Source organism: Urocitellus parryii, chromosome 5 (assembly GCF_045843805.1).
Source record: "Urocitellus parryii isolate mUroPar1 chromosome 5, mUroPar1.hap1, whole genome shotgun sequence".
Classification (NCBI taxonomy): domain Eukaryota; kingdom Metazoa; phylum Chordata; class Mammalia; order Rodentia; family Sciuridae; genus Urocitellus; species Urocitellus parryii.
The window spans coordinates 137,373,529-137,392,362 of NC_135535.1; the positions used below are offsets into that span (position 1 = coordinate 137,373,529).

General features: G+C 35.8%; 1 protein-coding gene across 2 annotated transcripts in view; it reads right to left on the reverse strand.

Moving 5' to 3' along the window:
- The window catches only part of Minpp1 (multiple inositol-polyphosphate phosphatase 1), a 42,444-nt gene extending 23,811 nt beyond the window's left edge, over positions 1–18,633 (reverse strand). Inside the window, exons 1-4 of one of the 2 annotated variants that reach the window (XM_026408965.2) lie at positions 17,961–18,633; positions 14,471–14,668; positions 8,888–8,985; positions 5,813–5,946 (exon numbers count right to left, since the gene is read on the reverse strand). In XM_026408965.2, the coding sequence (XP_026264750.1) occupies positions 5,813–5,946; positions 8,888–8,985; positions 14,471–14,668; positions 17,961–18,597 (1,067 nt within the window). In that variant the 5' untranslated portion in view covers positions 18,598–18,633. The remainder of the gene's footprint in view (positions 1–5,812; positions 5,947–8,887; positions 8,986–14,470; positions 14,669–17,960) is intronic. The other variant, XM_026408966.2, reaches the window with a different exon arrangement.
- Between the last annotated feature and the right edge of the window lie 201 nt (positions 18,634–18,834).

Consider the following 18,834-nt stretch of genomic DNA (forward strand, 5'->3'; position numbering starts at 1 on the left):
ATCCTTTAAATTTCTGTATAAATTTTGAAATTAGCTTCTCAATTTTGATAAGAAACTTACTGGTATTTTAATAGGAATAACATTCAATCCATAGATTATCAAATTAGGTCTTTCAATTCGTAAGTGCTATATCTTTCAACTGAGGATGATCTGTAATTTGTTTCATTTTTTATGGTTTTGGTATGCAGAAATATTCATTTATTTTAAAGCATCAGTGATTTTTTTTAACTTAAGCTTTAAATCTAAAATCAACTTTTAAAGCAAGCCTTACAAGTTATTTTAAAAACTTCCTGACATAATTTTATCATGCCTCACATTCAACACTGGGGCAAACAATGAACAATGAACAGGAAAGATCTGTTATCTTGTAAAGTCTAAGGGTTATAAACCATTCAAAAAATCAAATAGGAAAAAAGTTAATTCCTATCTCAAAGCAGCTTATTGGTCATCACTAAAATCCTGTCTTTGGTAGTAAAAACTAAATAATCTGGGTTTTCTTGCCTAATTCCTATCAAACCCAAGAAAATTCTACAAATTAGTGTCATATCCATAAACAAATATATTTATATAAATAAAAGTACTGGAAACACAATGATATAAATCGCCTCCAAGTCTTTCCTGTCTCAATTTTTATTGCATGATCAAAATATTTGGAAAAGGCTTATACATTTACCAATGTAAGCTTGTCAAATAAAATGGGGTTAAAGATCTATCAAATGAAGCAGTATGGAGATTCCTTGGAAATCTGGGAATGGAACCACCATTTGACCCAGCTATCCCTCGCCTAGGACTATACCCAAAGGACTTAAAAACAGCATACTAAAGGGACGCAGCCACATCAATGTTTATAGCAGCACAATTCACATTAGCTAAACTATGGAGCCAACCTAGATGCCCTTCAGTAGATGAATAGATTAAAAAATGAGGCATATATACACATTAGAATTTTACTCAGCATTAAAAGAGAATAAAATCATGGCATTTGCAGGTAAATAGATGGCGTTGGAGAAGATAATGCTAAGTGAAGTTAGCCAATCCCAAAAAACCAAATGCCAAATGTGTTCTCTGATATAAGGAGGGTGACTCATAGTGGGGTGAGGAGGGGAGCATGGGAGGATTAGATAAATTCTATACAGGGAAGAGGGATGGGAAGGAAAGGGGGGGCAGGGGATTAGCAAGGGCAGTGGAATGTGATGGTACAAAGTACATGTATGAAGACTCGAACTGGGTGTCAACATAATTTATATATAAACAGAGATATGAAAAATTGTGATATATATGTGTAATAAGAATTGTAATGCAAAAAAAAGCAAAGTATATGTATAAAGGCATGAATTGGCATGAACATACTCTATATACAAAGATGAAAAATTGTACTCTATGTGTGTAATAAGAATTATAATACATTCGGCTGTTGTATATTTTTAAAAAATCAATAAAACTTAAAAAAAAACCTATCAAATGTTCATATGATAAAAAGAAAATTTTTTTTGAGTGGGCCTACCTAACTCATGCTAAGCATATACTTGCTACTGAGCTACATCTCCAACCCTATGAACAATTATTTTTAAAAACACTTGGGGCTGGGTGAGGTGGCACATGCTTGCAATTACAGCTACTCTGGAAAACAAGGCAGGAGGATCACAAGTTAGAGGCCAGCCTAGCCAACTTAGTAAGCCCCTGTCTCAAAACTAAAAAGAACTTGGGATGTACTTAGTGGTACAGTACTTACTTAGTATGCTCAAGATTCTGGGTTTGGTATCTAGTACTGACAAGGAAAAAAAAAAAGTATAAATGTTAACAAAGGGTTTTACTTGTTTATTTATTTATTTATTTTGGTGGCAGGAATTTAACCCAGGGGCACTTAACCACAGGGCCACATCCCTGGCCCCATTTTCTTTTGCCTTTTTTTTTTTTTTTTTAATTTTGAGACAGGGTCTCACTAGGTTGCTTATTGTCTCCATTAATTGTTGAGGCTGGCTTTGAACCTGTGATCCTCCTGCCTCAGCCTCCTGAGCCACTAGGATTATAGACAAGTGTCACTGTGCCTAGCTAACAAAGGCAATTTGATGAGGAAACTCTATTTTAAAATAAAAATATTTTGTATTCTTAAAAGAAGACATGTATAATAAAATTTCATGATTATACTATTTATAATAAAAAATCTACATGCCCATTGGCAAGAGTAGATGATATAAACTGTAGCACATTCACAATACTGAATATTGTACTCTAGTAAAAATGAACCATAGCAATATGCAATAGTATACTGAATACTTTAAACACAATGTTGAAGGAAAAAAGCAAGTCCAGAAGACAATAAGCAGTATGATTCCATGTAAAACTAATATATATTATTTGAATGGTATCAATAATTATGTTAAAATTTTGAAAAAACAAAACCAAATAAGCTTTTTATAAAAATCATCAATTATCTACTCCAACACCTGGAGACTAAATAATATGCTACTGAATGAACAAGGGGTTGCAAAAGACATCAAGGAGGAGATTAAAAAATTCTTAGAGGTGAATGAGAACACTGATACAACATATTGAAATCTCTGGGACACTATGAAGGCAGTGCTAAGAGGAAAGTTCATTGCATAGAGTTCATTCCTTAAAAAAAAAAGTCATCAAATAAATGACCTAACATTACATTCAAAGCCCTAGAAAAAGAAGAACAAATCAACACCAAAAGTAGTAGAAGACAGGAAATAACTAAAATCAGAGCTCAAATCAATGAAATTGAAACAAAAGAAACAATTGAAAAAACTGACAAAACAAAAAGTTGGTTCTTTGAAAAGGTAAATAACATTGCTTAGCCATGCTAACAAAGAGAAGGAAAAAACTCAAATTACTAACATACATGATGAAAAAGGAAATATCACAACAGACACTACAGAAATACAGAAGATAATTAGAAATTATTTTGAAAAATTGTATTCCAATAAAATAGAGAATACTGAAGGCATTGACAAATTTCTAGAGTCACATGATTTGCCCAAATTGAATCAGGATATACACATTTAAACAGATCAATTTCAAGCAATGAAATAGAAGACGTCATCAGAAGCCTACCAACCAAGAAGAGCCCAGGACCAGATGGATACACAGCTGAGTTCTACAAGACCTATAAAGAACTAATACCTATACTCTTCAAATTATTTTGTGAAATAGATAAAGTTGAAGCACTTCCAAACTCATTCTATGAGGCCAATATCATCCTGATTCCAAAAATCACGCAAAGACACAATCAAAGAAAGAAAACTTCAGACCAATATCTCTAATGAACGTAGATGCAAAAATTCTCAATAAAATTCTGGCAAATCGAATACAAAAACATATGAAAAAGATTGTGCACCATGATCAAGTGGGGTTCATCCTAGGGATGCAATGTTGGTTGAACAGGGAAATCAATAAATGTAATTTATCACATCAATAGACTTGAAAAAGCATTTAACAAAATATAGCGCCCCTCCATGTTCAAAACACTAGAAAAACTAGGGATAACAAGAACATATCTCAACATTGTAAAAGCTATCTATGCTAAGCCCCAGCCAACATCATTCTAAAGGGAAAAAAATTGAAAGCATTCCCTCTAAAAACTGGAACAAGACAGGGATGCCCTATTTCACCACTTCTATTTAACATAGCTCTTAAAACACTGGCCAGAGCAATTAATTAGACAGAAGAAATTCATTAGAAAAAGAAGAACTCAAATTAGCACTATTTGCTGACAAATATGATTCTATACCTAGAAGACCCCAAAAATTCCACAAGAAAACTTCTAGAACTAGTTAATGAATTCAGCAAATTAGCAGGATACAATATCAATACCCATAAAAAAAAGGCATTTCTGTATATCAGTGACAAATCCTCTGAAAGGGAAATGAGGAAGACTACCCCATTTACAATAGCCTCAAAAAAAAAACCAAAAACTTGGAAATCAACCTAATGAAACAGGTGAAAGACCTCTACAATGAAAACTACAGAACGATACAGAAAGAAATTAAAGAAAACCTTAGAAGATGGAAAGATCTCCCTTGTTCTTGGATAGGCAGAATTAATATTGTCAAAATGACCATAGTACCAAAAAGCACTATACAGATTTAATGGAATTCCAATCAAAATCCCAATGACATTCCTCATAAAAATAGAAAAAGCAGTCATGAGATTCATCTGGAAATATAAGAGACCCAGAAAAGCTAAAGCAATCCTTAGCAAGAAGAGTATAACAGCCACCTGTTATACTCACTATACATCACTACACCAGACCTTAAACTATACTACAGAGCAATAGTAACAAAAACAGCATGGTATTGGCAGCAAAACAGACTGGTAGCCAATGGTACAGAATAAGGGACACAGAGACTAACCCACATAATTTCAGTTATCTTAGACAAAGGCACCAAAAATATACATTGAAGAAAAGATAGCCTCTTCAACAAATGGTGCTAGGAAAACTGGAAGTCCACATGCAACAAAATGAAATTAAATCTCTCTCTCTCACCATGCACAAAACTCAATTCAAAGTGGATCAAGGATCTAGGAATTAAACCAGAGACACTGCATCTATTAGAAGAAAAAATAGGCCCAAACTCCATCATGTTGGATTAGGCCCCAACTTTCTTACTAAGACTCCTATAGCACAAGAATTAAAATCAGAATCAATAAATGGGATGGATTCAAACTGAAAACCTTCTTCGCAGCAAAAGAAACAATCTTTTGTGAGGCAAATAGAGAGTCTACAGAATGGGAGAAAATTTTTACTACTCGCTCATCAGTTGAGCACTAATCTCTAGAGTATATAAAGATCTCAAAAAGCTAAAAACCAAAAAAAACCAAATAACCCAATCAATAAATGGGCCAAAGAACTGAACAAATAGTTCTCAGAAGAGGATAAACCATCAATCAACAAATAAATGAAAAAATATTCAACATCCCTAATAATTAGAGTAGTTTTGATTTGCATTTCTCTAAGATTTCATCTCACTCCAGTCAGAATGGTGGCTATTAAGAACACAAACAACAAGTGTTGACGAGGAACTGGGGAAAAAGGCACACTTGTACATTGCTGGTGGACTGTAAATTGGTGCACTCAATATGGAAAGCAGTATGCAGATTCCTTGGAAAATTGGGAATAGAACTACCATTTGACCCAGCTATCCCTCTCCTCGGTCTATACCCAAAGGACTTAAAAACAGCATACTACAGCCACATCAGTGTTTATAGAAGGACAATTCACAATAGCTAAACTGTGGAACCAACGTAGATGCCCTTCAGCAGATGAATGGATAAAGAAAATGTGGTATATATACACAACGGAATATTAGTCAGCAATAAAAGAGAAAAATATCATGCATTTGCAGGTAAATGAATGGAGTTACAGAAGATAATGCTAAGTGACATTAGCCAATCCCAAAAAAACCAAATGCCAAATGTTTTCTCTGATATAATGAGGCTGATTCATAATGGGGTTGGGAGGGGGAGCATGGGAGGATTAGATGAACTCTAGATAAGGCAAAGGGGAGGGAGAAGAAGCAGGGTATGTGGGTGGGAAAGATTGTGAAATGAGATGGACATCATTACCCCAAGTATATGTATGAAGACACGAACGGTGTGAATATACTTTGTATACAACCAGAGATATGAAAAATTGTGCTCTATATGTGTAATATGAATTATAATGCATTCTGCTGTGACATATAACAAATCAGAATTTTAAAAAGACAAAAAAATCATCAATTATAAAATATTTTCCAGAAGTTTAATAGCAATCTCAGAATTTACTTCAAAATTTTACAGCTTTTACCTTTGCTTCTCTTCAACTGCTTTGTCCAGGTGCTGAAAGATATCCTGAAAGAGGGTGCAACTGGATCGACTATTAATGGTATATCCATATCCTCTTTTCCAATATTGTTTCAGATCATTTAGGTATTCTAATACCTAAAAATAAAAATTTCAAATATTATGTCTAATACATTTTCACAAATGTTAGAGATTTTCTAATTTAATAATATTTCCCCAGAAACAGTTATATTATCATTCTGTACAAAATACAGTAGAATCTTAGCATTTAGATTTTAATATCATGCATTAAAGAGTTAGCGCTGAAGGTATATGACACACAATAACTTTTGCTGCATCACAAATCTGAATCAGGAAAATGTCAAGGCTTGTGGGCCAAAACAAGTTAGTAAATCTTCAAATCTAATAATCCATCATCCATGACAGGTTAGGAGAGTGGATTAAGAATATGCAGTTAGCTCCTCTTTCTTCTAAAATTACATTAAGATGATAGCAAAGACAGATACAGGGGGAAAAAAAAGTACCTGGAAGAGTATTCATTATATAGCACAGAAAGACATTAACAGAAGATTAAGAAATTAACTTTGGATGTATGTAGGGTATGTGTATTGAACTCAGTGTCTCACACATGCTAGGCAAGCATTCTACTGCTGTGGTATACCTCCAGCCCCTTTTAGTTTTTGAGACAGGGTCTCGCTAAGTTGCTCAGGCTAGCCTCGAACTGAACTTGCAGTCTCCTGCCTTAGCCTCTGGAGTTATTGGGGACTACAGGTATGTGCCACTATGCATGGCTGGATCAGAATTTTAAGCATTTAAAGATGATAAGCTTCTACAAAAATGAAGTACAGTCATAATAAGTTTAAGCCCAGGGGTAGGCCAGTGCCATATACCAAAACCAAAATAAATTAAAGAGACAATTAATTCTAGAAGTTAGCAAAAGGGACAAAGTAAACAAAGTTAAAAAAAAAAAAAAAAAAAAAGATTTAAAATAAGCCAGGTCCAATGGTACACACCCATAACCCCAGCTACTCAGGAAGCAAGTTTGAAGCCAACCTGGGCAACTTAGCAAGACGGTTGCACTAAAATACAAACTATGATGGGCTGGGGATATAGCTCAGAATGATATTTAATAAAAGAGATTTAAAATCTCATTTGTACATTATTAAAACTTTATATAAAAACTAAAAATATAAATAGAAGATAATTTTTCTGACAAAGTATGTTACCCAAACTGAATCAGAAAAATATAAATATACAACATAACTACAGAGTCAAAGGTCCAAACAGAAAATGAGTTTTTCAAATTTCAAGAGATAAATTTGCCAAACTTTGTAAATAATCCTGCAAACCTGAATGACATGGACTTTTCCTTGCTTCCTTTCTTTGTTTCCTTCTAGTATTGGGGATTGTACCTACGGCATTTTACCAATGAGCTAAATCCCTGGCCCTTTTATTTTTTATTTGGAAACAGGGTCTTATTAACTTTTCCAGACTGGCCTCTGATTTGCAACCCTCCTGCCTTGACCTCCCAGGTCCCTGTGGTTACAGGCATGGACTACCCTGCACTACCATGCCCAGCCATGGATATCTTATAGAAAAATATTAGATACCAAAATTGACCTAGAAATGACAGACAATCTAGATACACTCATTACCTTAGAAGGTATGTACAAAGTTGCAAAATAGGCTATCCCCCAGAAAAACGTGTCATTTCTTTCTTAAAGATTTGCCTGACAACCATTAAATCAACTTCCTTTTGTGTACCACTATATCTTATATATACTTCTATTATAAATGGCTTTATTTCACTCCTTCTGCCATTCTTTGAAGATAATGCTATCTTAATGTTAGTCATCTTCAGTTCCAAGCAAGTATCTGGCATAGAACAGGAATTCGAGAAATGTTGGCTAAAAGAAAGCACATATGGTCCAGCATTTCACAAGGTCCTAGACAATTTATATAATTCTCAGAATTTCATTAGTACCTACTTATTTTTAATTTTAAAATATATTAATGGAGAATCTCAAACATATAAAAGTATATAATAGTAGTACAACAAGTAGTACCCAAGTGTACCCATCATCCAATTTCAACAATAATCGACATTTGACCAATCCTATTTCAGCTATGCTCCTGCCTCCACCACTGAATTCAAACAAATTTCAAACACCATTTTATTTCATCTGTAAATACTTTAGTATGTAAACCTATTATTACACAGTGCAAGTGGTAAGCAGGGATAAATTATTTTATATTAAAATAAGAAGAAAAGAATCATAGGAAATTCCTAAATCAAAAGATAACTTCATATTTTTAAATAAAAATTTTAAATTTATTCTTACATATAAAAAGGAAACTCATTCAATTAATTTAATATACATGTATTTTGAGTTTTCAAGTCATGATTCTTTAAATAAGCCTTTTATTTACAGAGGGGAAAAAGATACTTCCACAGTGGAAAAATCTGTAGGCAATACTTTAATCAAATGATCAAACATCATTATCAAAAATGTAAGACTGACATTCCTTCTGATGTGCTGCACTGAAAAGATATATCACTTATGTGGAATTCTTGTCAAAAATGTTTAATCTGAATCTGACCTTAAAAAATCAGTCAGAAAATGAAGAGCAAAAGAGGGAAATGAGGTAAGCAGACAGGAATTGTAAGTGAATTACTGCCACCACCAGGTGGAACTCAGAATTCAATTTCCCATGAAAACTTCTATGTAAGAACAGTTAGGTCTTTGGAAAATCACTTGTTCTGAAGTTTGGCTTTCTATAAAAATAATAATTTGGATTATATACCCTTACAGTAGTAAAATTTGATGAAGGGTTGAATAGGTTTTAAACTGAGGAGCCCTAGAAATCAAATCATGAAAAAAATGTTTTCCCAAGTTTTATGAACTTTTTACAAGTGAAACTTATTTGAACGTTAATTTCTATTTATAAAGAAAATAGTCACGAGACAATTTATGTTCCCTAACTTTGCTTATTTTCAGAAAAGCTGCTTTAAGTAACAAAAAAAAAAAAAAAAAAAAGCCCCATTAAACCATGAAGTAACTGCAAAAGTAATACTCACCTTTGCATCATCTATGTCAAAAATATCACACCAAGGAGATTTGACACCTCTAATTGCCAGGTCAAATGAACAGGTGAAAAAAGCTACCTGAATTAAATCTGGGGGGAAAACAGGTAAAATTTTATGAGTTATTAGTTTCTGCAATTTTTCAAAAGCTGAATATTGCTAGAATGCTATTTGCAGCAAAATTGAAAAACTGGATATGTTTGGTTTGGAGAAGAGCCTAGGTTTTTTTTTCTTGGTTATCAAAGAATTAATACTTGCTCTGTGCAAGGGAAAGACTACAACTACCAGGAATAAATCACAAGGATGTGTACATTTCAGTCCAATAAAACCAAGAAACTTTCTGTAACTTTTTTCAGTTTTTAAAACTATTTATTAAGAGCATGTTTGCCTGGCAAATCCAACAAAAAGGTTAACCCAAAGACCTACTACATTAAACAGACTTTTATTTTGCTAATATTAGAGGGCTGGTAAAGGGAAACTAAAATTAGAAAGATTTTAGTCCCCAACTTGAAAAGTAGGAATAACAAGGTGTATTTATTGAACAATTTTTTAGGGGGTTCTGGGGACAAGGGATTGAACTCAGGGACACTAGGCTAATAAGCCATATCTCTAGCCCTATTTTGTATTTTCTTTAGAGAGAGGGTCTCACTGAGTTGCTTAGCACCTTGCTTTTGCTGAGGCTGGCTTTGAATTTGCAATCCCTCCTGCCTCAGCCTCCCCAGTCACTGGGATTACAGGTTTGCACCACCACATCCAGCTTATTGAACGATTTTTTAAGCTACAGAATAGTGCCAGGCATTATAGGCACATGCCTATAATTCCAGCAACTCCACAAGCTGAGGCAGGAGGTTGGCCAAGTTCAAGGGCAGCCTTAGCAATTAGCAAAATCCTAACTCAAAATTTTAAAAATAAAAAGGGCTGGAGCTATAGTTCAGATGTAGAACACCCCTAGGTTCAATTCTCAGTACTGGGGAGTGTGGGAACTATTCAATAATTCATAACTATTAGGAAAAGTCAAATAAAGAAAGAAAGGTATAAAAGGAGAGAGAGGACTACAGAAAACAGGGAAAAAAAGAGCAAAGTAAAGGGGCAGAAGAAAGGTGAAAGAGTCCACAGAAGAACAAGGGAAAATTACACACTAAAGAGGGAGTGAAAAGTTGGTATTATAGCATCAGTTTTTCAAATTTAGTTGATCAAGCAATTTCATAATAAGCTATCTGGGATTTTTATATTGCTAAATCACTGATAACATCACTTTCATATGTGTACACACATGTGTGTATATGTATGTATGTATCAAAAAAAGGGATAAGGGAATGAGTGCTTGGGCTATAAAAAGGTAGCCTTTATCAGTAGGAATAAAAACATTGCTACTCTCTAATCAAGAAGTAGCTGGCATCTAATCCTAGAGAGAGAAAAAAGAAGTCAACTACAGGGATTACCTTTATTATTTCAATTTTTCTTTAAAATACTGTCTTTCCTCTTTCCCAAAGGAAAAATGGGACCAAATTTAATTGTTACATGCTTTCTGCAATAGTTCTGAGCTTACACAATTCCTGAGGTAGTATATAGTTGTAAAAAATAAATTTCAGTGGGAATATACCTAAAAGCCATTCAAAACTCTGCTCATATAAAAGGAAGGGTTTATGGGGCTGGGGTTATGGCTCAGCAGTGGAGCACTTGCCTCACATGTGCAAGGCCCTGGGTTCGATCCTCAGCACCATATATAAATAAAGTTATTAAAAAAAATAAAGGGAAGGGTTTATAATCCCAATACCTAATATAATAGAGTGACTTTTAACTACTATTCATGTCTGATGAAAGGAACTGGCTCATTTAGACTTGAAACTATGAAAAGTCAGCCCATATGTGTACCCTTTAACCAGAGAGAGGTGACCAAAAACACCTGTTTTTTGTTTGTTTGTTTTGTTTTGTTCTGTTTTGTTTACCAAAAGTCTTTGAAGTACAGAGAAATGAAAACTAATGCTATTATATATCTAATTCTAACATGAATTATTCTGAGCAAAGTCATTCTAGGCTCTCTGGATCTCAACTTGCTCACCTACAAAACAATGAAGTTAAAACAAATGATCTTACTTGATGAGTTATGGCTAATTCATGTATTATGACCACTTCCAACTTCTTGGTCAATCTTTTGGAGCTTCAAAAATATTTCAGATGCATTAGAAATTTAAGTATTAAAAAATAAACAAGTAAATAGAAGAAAATAGGAAAATAAACTAATCTTGAGTTTCAAGAATATTCTTAAGCAAAATATAATGATCAGATGCCATAATAAAGAGACAGATATGGCTTCACAAAAGATGTAAACTTAAGGTACCAAAAGGGAGCCTAAAAGATAGGCAACAAATTAAGAGAAAATATCAGCAACAATAAGCCAACGACTAATTCTTTGCTAGACAGAATTAAAAGGTTTGGTCAATACATCTCCAATATAGAAAGGATATCTATGACCAATAAGAAAAATGTAAAAATACTCAATAGCAAACAGACAATAGGGCTGGAGGTAAAGCTCAGTGGCAAAGTGTTTATCCAGCATGTGCCAAGCCCTGGGTTTGATCCTGAGTACCAAAATGAAGAGAGGGAAAGAAGGAGGGTGAGAGAGGGAGGAGAAGAGAAGGGGGGAGAAAACAAGATTATGAAGAGGCAACTAAACATCTGGCTAATAAACATATAAAAAGATTTTGGATTTCAGAAGAAATTAAATAAATGTAAATTAAAGCTAGACATTATTTTTCACTAATCAAAGAGCCTAAGTTAAAATGATTAATAGTATTAAGTGCTAGATAATATATTGAAACAAATTTTTCTACACCTTCAGAGAACAATTTGGAAGTATATTGTGTCAAATATTCATACTTGTTAACCCAGCAACATCACCTGTTATTACTTTTCTTATAAACTCTCCAGTGTGAAATATAATCCTTATAAACCATAAGAATGCTCTCTGTAATATCACTAGATAGTTAAAAACTAGAAAAGTTTTCAGTAGAAAAAATGGTTTCCTATATAAAAGAATTTAGACTGTATATTAGCTCCAGACTCTTTTATAGAAGTAAAATTTGATGGGTTGAGTAACTTTTAACCAGCATTGACCCAGAAATCAAACCATATATTCTATGAAATAACATAATTTATAAAGGAATGAGACAGAACTATATGTACAGACAGATGTATTATTAAGTAAAAATAAATTACAGATAGTACATAAAGGACCATCCCTTGATGTTAAAAAAGTAGGTATTTGAATGGCAAAAATATTTATGGAGCAGTTACTATGCCAGGCACTGTGCTAAATGTCTTACATAAATTAATCTCAGATAATCCTTGCAATAATCCTTTGGGGAAAATATAATTCCTATATCCATTTTATACAGAAGGAAACTGTGGCATAGAGATATTAAGGAACTTGGCAAAAATCATAATTTACGGTTAGATTAAAATTCAAATACAAACGGTGCAATCCCAGGATCAACTATTTCAACTACTATGCTTATAGTGCCTCTAAAATAAGTTGCTCTTGCTAGGCACAGTAGTACATGTCTATCATCCCAAAGAAGCCTGAGGCAAGAAGATTACAAGTCAGCCTCAGCAAATTAGTGAGGCCCTAAGCAATTTAGTGAGACCTTGTCTCAAAATAAAAATAAAAAGGGCTGAGATGTGGCTCAGTGGTTAATAAGCACTCCAGGTTCAATCCCTAGTACCCCCCCCCAAAAAAAGTTGCTCTTGGTTATTCCATCAGGAAAACACAAATAATCCTTACCCACTCAGAGACTAAAAGTAGTTTTTAATGTACTTGGGGGGTAGGGAGTACACACAGTGCTATGAATTAAACCCAAGGCCTTGCTCATGATAAGCGAGCACTCTACCAATGAACTACATCTCTAGTCCTAAAAGTAGTTTTTAAAAACCTTCTACTACAGAATAATGACTAGAGACTAGTATACTTATATCATGGGGAATTCTGTGTATAAGTTTAAAATGTAGGACTAGGCTAAAGTTATAGCTCAGTGGTAGAACATTTGCCTAGCATATTCAAGGCCCTGTGTTCAATCCCCAGCACTATAAATAAATAAATAAATAAAAATAGAAAGGATTAAAATTACATTTAAAAAACACAAAGTTGCATAAAATCAAATTTCAGACTCAAATGTACTTTGATACCATTCTAAAAGTTTAAAAATCCACAAAACAATATCCCAGTTATGTACAAAAACATATATACTGGCACAGGAGGATGATTAAGTGATGAATTGATGACAATGTCTCTGGAGAGAAAAGAAAGAGATCCAGGAGAGAAATCCAAGGTCCTTGGTGCTATTTAGAGCAACTAAGTGAAGCATAAAACTAAGTTTCGAGTGTACAGTATTCATTATGTCAGCCTTTATTCTTACCTACATGTTTTAATTATTTCCCAATAAGAACATTTTAAAGTTCCACAGGTGACCCCAATGTACAGCTGGTTTGCGGAAAGGAAAAAAAAACTCAATTTCAAATAATAGTTTAGGCATCATCATTTTTTTAATCCTTATAAAGCATCTGGTCTCCAAAACAGACTTAACTGAAAAATAGTTTCACCCCTCCACATTTCCTACTTCCAATCTCTTGGAAGTTGATTCATAATATAATAAAATCTATAATCTTTGTGTATGTCCATGAACATACATGTATAAAAATTTATTTTTATAAAAAAATTTATTTTTGTCAACATCTGCTTTACAGATTACAAATTTTTAAAAAACTGGAAAAAAATTTTATATTCTTAATTTTCCATTGCTTAGGTCACCATGTGTCCTGTTTTCCACTGGTTTTCCCAGAATAATTAATAATAGTATTATCTTTTACTCTCAAAAAGTGTCCCAGTTTGGATGATAAACTGCAGTCAGCCCTTACACTGAAATATCTTATGACAGACATGACTACTTATCTTTTCAACATCTCTACATATAAAAGCCTCAAAAAACATACCACTTCGCTTTTCACTTTCAAAAACTCTCATACATGTACTTTTGAACTGTTTCAAAAACTAAAGAATTTATGAGTCTCTTTGAATAACTTTATGAAGCAAATTCAGAAAACAAAATTTTTTGTTTTTATAAGTAATGCTCAGAGTTTAGGTTCTCAAAAAATTTCAGAATACAAGCCGGGTATGGTGGTGCATGACTTCCCAGTGACTTGGGAAGCTAAAGCAGGAGAACTGCCAAGTTTGAGGCCAGTTACAGCAACTTAGCAAGGCCCACAGCAACTTAGCAAGACCCTGTCTCAAAATATAAAATTAAAAAAGGGTCTGAGGACTTGGTTCAGTGATTAAATACCCTTGGGTTCAATCCCTAGTACAAAAAAAAAAAAAATTCAGAATACAGAGAATTTTATACCTCAATTTACATAATATTGGAAGAATATGAATCTAAATAGTAAACATGAGGTGTTTCTTAAATTGAATGTAAATTCAATTTGGGGCTTTAAAAGGAATAACACTGAATTTCCTAATTTTTTCATTTTCACAGTTCAAAATTATTTAAGCCACAGTTCAAATGAATGCAGCAGATATATTACCTGCATTTAAATTGTTTACCGGCACTTGCAAAACAGCTGCAACTTTTTTTAAAATGCTCTGCATTTCTGGTCCAGTTTTGAAGGCTTCTACATGATAAAGAGCTGTAGCATTCCTTTCCACTTCGGTTAAGAACTTCTTACAATGATCAAAGAACCTCATTAGTTTGTCATTTATGCTTGGAGGTCCACACTCCATATCTGAAAGAAAAAAAAAAAAAGTTATATACATGTAAATTATTGACATAAATGATGGGTACCAGGGATTGAACCCAGGTGCATTTAACCTCTGAGACACATCCCCAGCCCTTTTAATTTCAAGACAGGGTCTCACTAAGTTGCTTAGGGCCATGCTAAGTTGCTGAGGCTGGCTTTGAACTTGTGATCCTCCTGTCTGAGCCTCCCGAGTAACTAGGATTATAGGTGTGCACCACTACAGTTGGCAATAAATAATACTTTTAAATTACTAAAAATTTTGCTTCAAGTGTGAAAAAGGAACATAATGACATTAATCTGCATATCTGAAATAACGTATCAGTCACGAAAGAACTTGTGATCCTCCTGTCTCAGCCTCCCGAGTAACTAGGATTATAGGTGTGCACCACTACAGTTGGCAATAAGTATAAAATTTTATTACCCATTTATAATGATGGCAATTCTTAAAGAGAATATGCTAGAAATACTAAAATACAATCAACACCCAAAATAAAATGTGTTGAAGCAATACTACACACAATGAAATAAAGGTAACCAAAATGAATGTTTTCTCATAGACAAAAAAATAATTATGCAAGAAAATCATAAGAAGTGCAAAATTGTGTTATGAAAGTTCTGTTTCTGTCAGGCACAGAAAACTTCAGAAAGCAAACTAAAAACCAGCAGTCTCTAGGTACAAGGTGAGAGAGAATTTAACAGATTAGACCTGTTTCTCCACTCAACCAAAATCTAAATAGATTGTTTTATTTTCTTAATTATTTTTCCTAACCCTGTGTTACTTTACAAAAAATTCTACTTTAGACAAAAACTACTGACAGCAGCACAAAGTTTGAAGTCTACTGGTCTTTATTGTGCTAAGTGCTTCTGATTTGGTTTATCTTTTAACTGAAGATCCTAGGTAACTCCAATTAACAGTATGCTATTACCCCAACTTGGCAAACATGTACTGGATAAGCATTCATAACATTGCTTCAACTATTGGGGTGTCTTTTAAGTTTTCAACCATATTCAAAACATCTCAATTATCATTCCTCCAATAATTCACCATGAAAAAAACACCAGGTATTATTTCTGTACACAAAATATAAGAAATTCAAATACAGTTATACCTTTGTTTTAGATACACAACGCAAAAATATACATATATGTGAAGGCATAGTCCCTGAAATAGATCATTTCTCCCACTTTAGTTGTTAATTGGATTACAGTTCTTAAGAAAGTATCTTCAGGAGCCAGTATATGTCATCCTAGTGATTCAAAAGGCTGAAAGAGGAGGATCACAAGTACGACACTGGCTTCCGCATCTTAGGGAGACCTTGCCTCAAAATAAAATAAAAAGAGCTAGAGATGGATATTGCTCAGTGGAAGTAGAGTGTCCCTCAGTTCAGTCCCCACTACCAAAACCCAAAAAAGACCGACTTCACTAGGAAAATAAGAGAACTTTGTCATCTTTTCTGTGCCCTCAAAATATGATTTCTCATGTAGGTCTGGATGGTTCACCCTTGTTATTATCTAATTACTGCTGCTCTTTAAACAGAAACAAATGCATTGTTCTATTTCTATAAAAACACAAAATCTAATTCAGTGGTCTCCCTCAAAAGCCCAGATTTACACAACAGGCAAAACAATTGTCTGTGTAGGATAATGAAGTGGCTAGGCAAAGGATTTAATCTCTGAGACTGAAAAATGGTGAGAGGGGGATTTATCCTGAATTACTCTGATCCCTGGCTTTTCCCCCAGAGGCAAATGACAATCTTCTCAATGCAATCTGAGTGCCATCATTCATGCCAGGAGGTCCAGTATATGTTGTGCTACATTAAAATTCAGCTAATTTAGGCAACCTACAGGGAACTTTCACCCAAACTAATAGGAAAAACCTAGTTATAATTTAAAAGCACGACTCAGTAAGTAACAAGTTAGTTTACTGAGTTACCCACAAAGCAATAACATGATACACAGTTAGGGGAAAAATCCCTTGCAGACTGCTGAACTGCTATGGAAGAAATGATAAACCAGTTTTGTTTTGTTTTTTAAATTTGGGCTGTAAAGCTAAATGAAGTTCCTCATTTCAATTCTTACCTTAAAACCTAGAAGTAGTTATTAACAATTGTTCATCTCTCTGTCACAAATATGTTATGTTTTTATTCTCATCAGATATTATAAGATAAAAGGAAGCTGTATAGTGTAATACTTTAAAAAGCAAGTTATAAGCCAGGTGCAGGTGCCCATGCCTGCAATCGCTGCTGCAACTGGGAAGGCAAAAGGATTTTAAATTCAAAGTTAGCCTCAACAGCTTAGCAAAACCTTGTCTCAAACTAAAAAAAAAAAAAAAAAAAAAAAAAAAAGAGCTGGGGATGTGGCTCAGCAGTTAAGTACCCTTGGGTTCAATGTGGGGGTACCATCAGCTTCAGAGAAAAGTTGTGAAGATTAAGTAAAACAAATGTGAGACATGTGTGGTATATATGAGGCATTGGGTGTTTGCTACAATATAATTGACTATAAAAACATTTTGATGGGAAAAGTATCATTCTGGAAAAACAGAAGACCTGGACTCCAGGCCTGACTAGTCCTCAAATTAGAGGACAATCTTGGGCTTAACTTCTTTGCCTGATAAATAAAAAGATACCACTATTTCATTTCTCAAATTTTGAAAAAGTATGAAATCAATTGGTAGGTAAAGTATTGCTTTTGACAATGAACCTCAACTACAATAAGGGAACTCTATAACAGTAAATACAAGAACCAAACAAAAGGAAAAAGCAGGGCATAAATAAGGCTTGTTAACAGCTTCCTAAATCAGGTGTTAAGTCTAGACCAGACACCTGAAAAAGGTGATGAGTAAAAACCCCAACTTGTATTACAAGCAATGCCTGAGGAAGAAGGTTCTAAATATCATTTTTAAAGAGTGGTTTCAACCATAAAACTAACTGCCAGGGAGGTAAGAAGGGACAGGCTGGCACTCAAAAGTGGTTAATTCAAAAAAAGGGCGACCACAAATTTTGGGAAAGATCATTTCCTTTCCTGCTCTGGATCCCAGAGTCTACTACAGCGTTCGGCACGTAAAAGGTGCTAAAATTCATATCTGATGAATGAATAAATAAATGAATGTACACATGAAAGGAGAGATAATCAAGTTCACAACATCCTGTACCCAGAGAAAGCACAGCCCGAAGGGTAGAAGTTAGGATACAGAGCAAAGTGAGACGAGACTGGGGGTGGGAAGTCCAGGGAAGATTCGGGAACGCGGCAGAGCATCTGCCCCGCGGCGCGCGGTCACCTGAGACGTCGGGCGGGGACAACCCAGGATGGTAGTGCTCCCACAGCCCGCGCAAGAAGGCGGTGCCGCTGTCCACGCAGCGGTGCTTGGAGCTGGTGATCAGTCGCAGGCGGCTGTAGTTCTCCCGGCTGAAGAGAGCTGGGAAGAGGGAGGCCAGACGCAGCGCCAGCTGTCGCATGTCCTGCCGCCCCTTCTCCACGAGCTGCCCATCCATCCAGTCCGCGTACCACAGCGGCCAGTCAGCCAGCGCGGCGCCCAGGCCGCGATCGCTGGCATTGCCCGGCCTATCATCCCCGGGCCCGCGGGCCTGCAGCAGCCCGTGCAGCTGCCTCAGCTTGCGGATCTGCTTGGCCGTGGGGTAGCGGGTGCCATGGCGGATGAGGGCCACCAGCTGCACCGGGGTGCAGCTCCCCTCCAGCAGCTCTGGGTCCCGCTGCGGCGCCTCGGGGTCCGACAGTAGTCCGGGGTTGACATCTTCGTAGCGAGTCTTGGTGCCGAAGTAGGGGCTGAGCGCCGAAGCCACCTGGTCCTTCGGCTCCTGGAGAGAGCAGCGCGCGAGCGACGAAAGCAGCGCGGCAGCCAGGGCCGCGGTGGGCGCTACGGAGGCCCTGAGGAGGCGGCAGGGACCACAAAGCATCGTGCCAAGCGGCCCTCGGAAGGCAAAACACCCGCAGCTGACCCCCCGATTTCCGGCTCCGGCGGGCGGGCGGGGGCGGGCCCGGAGAGCTCTTCCGGCCTGGGCGGCGCTGGTGGTGCTGCCGGGGACTGTACTGAGCGGTTCGCTCCCGGAGAGATGCCGACCTGTGGCGCAGGTGGAGCTGCCCTGGGAAGACTGGGGCAGCTGTGGCCTTTGTGGAGCCGGCGTGGGCTGACC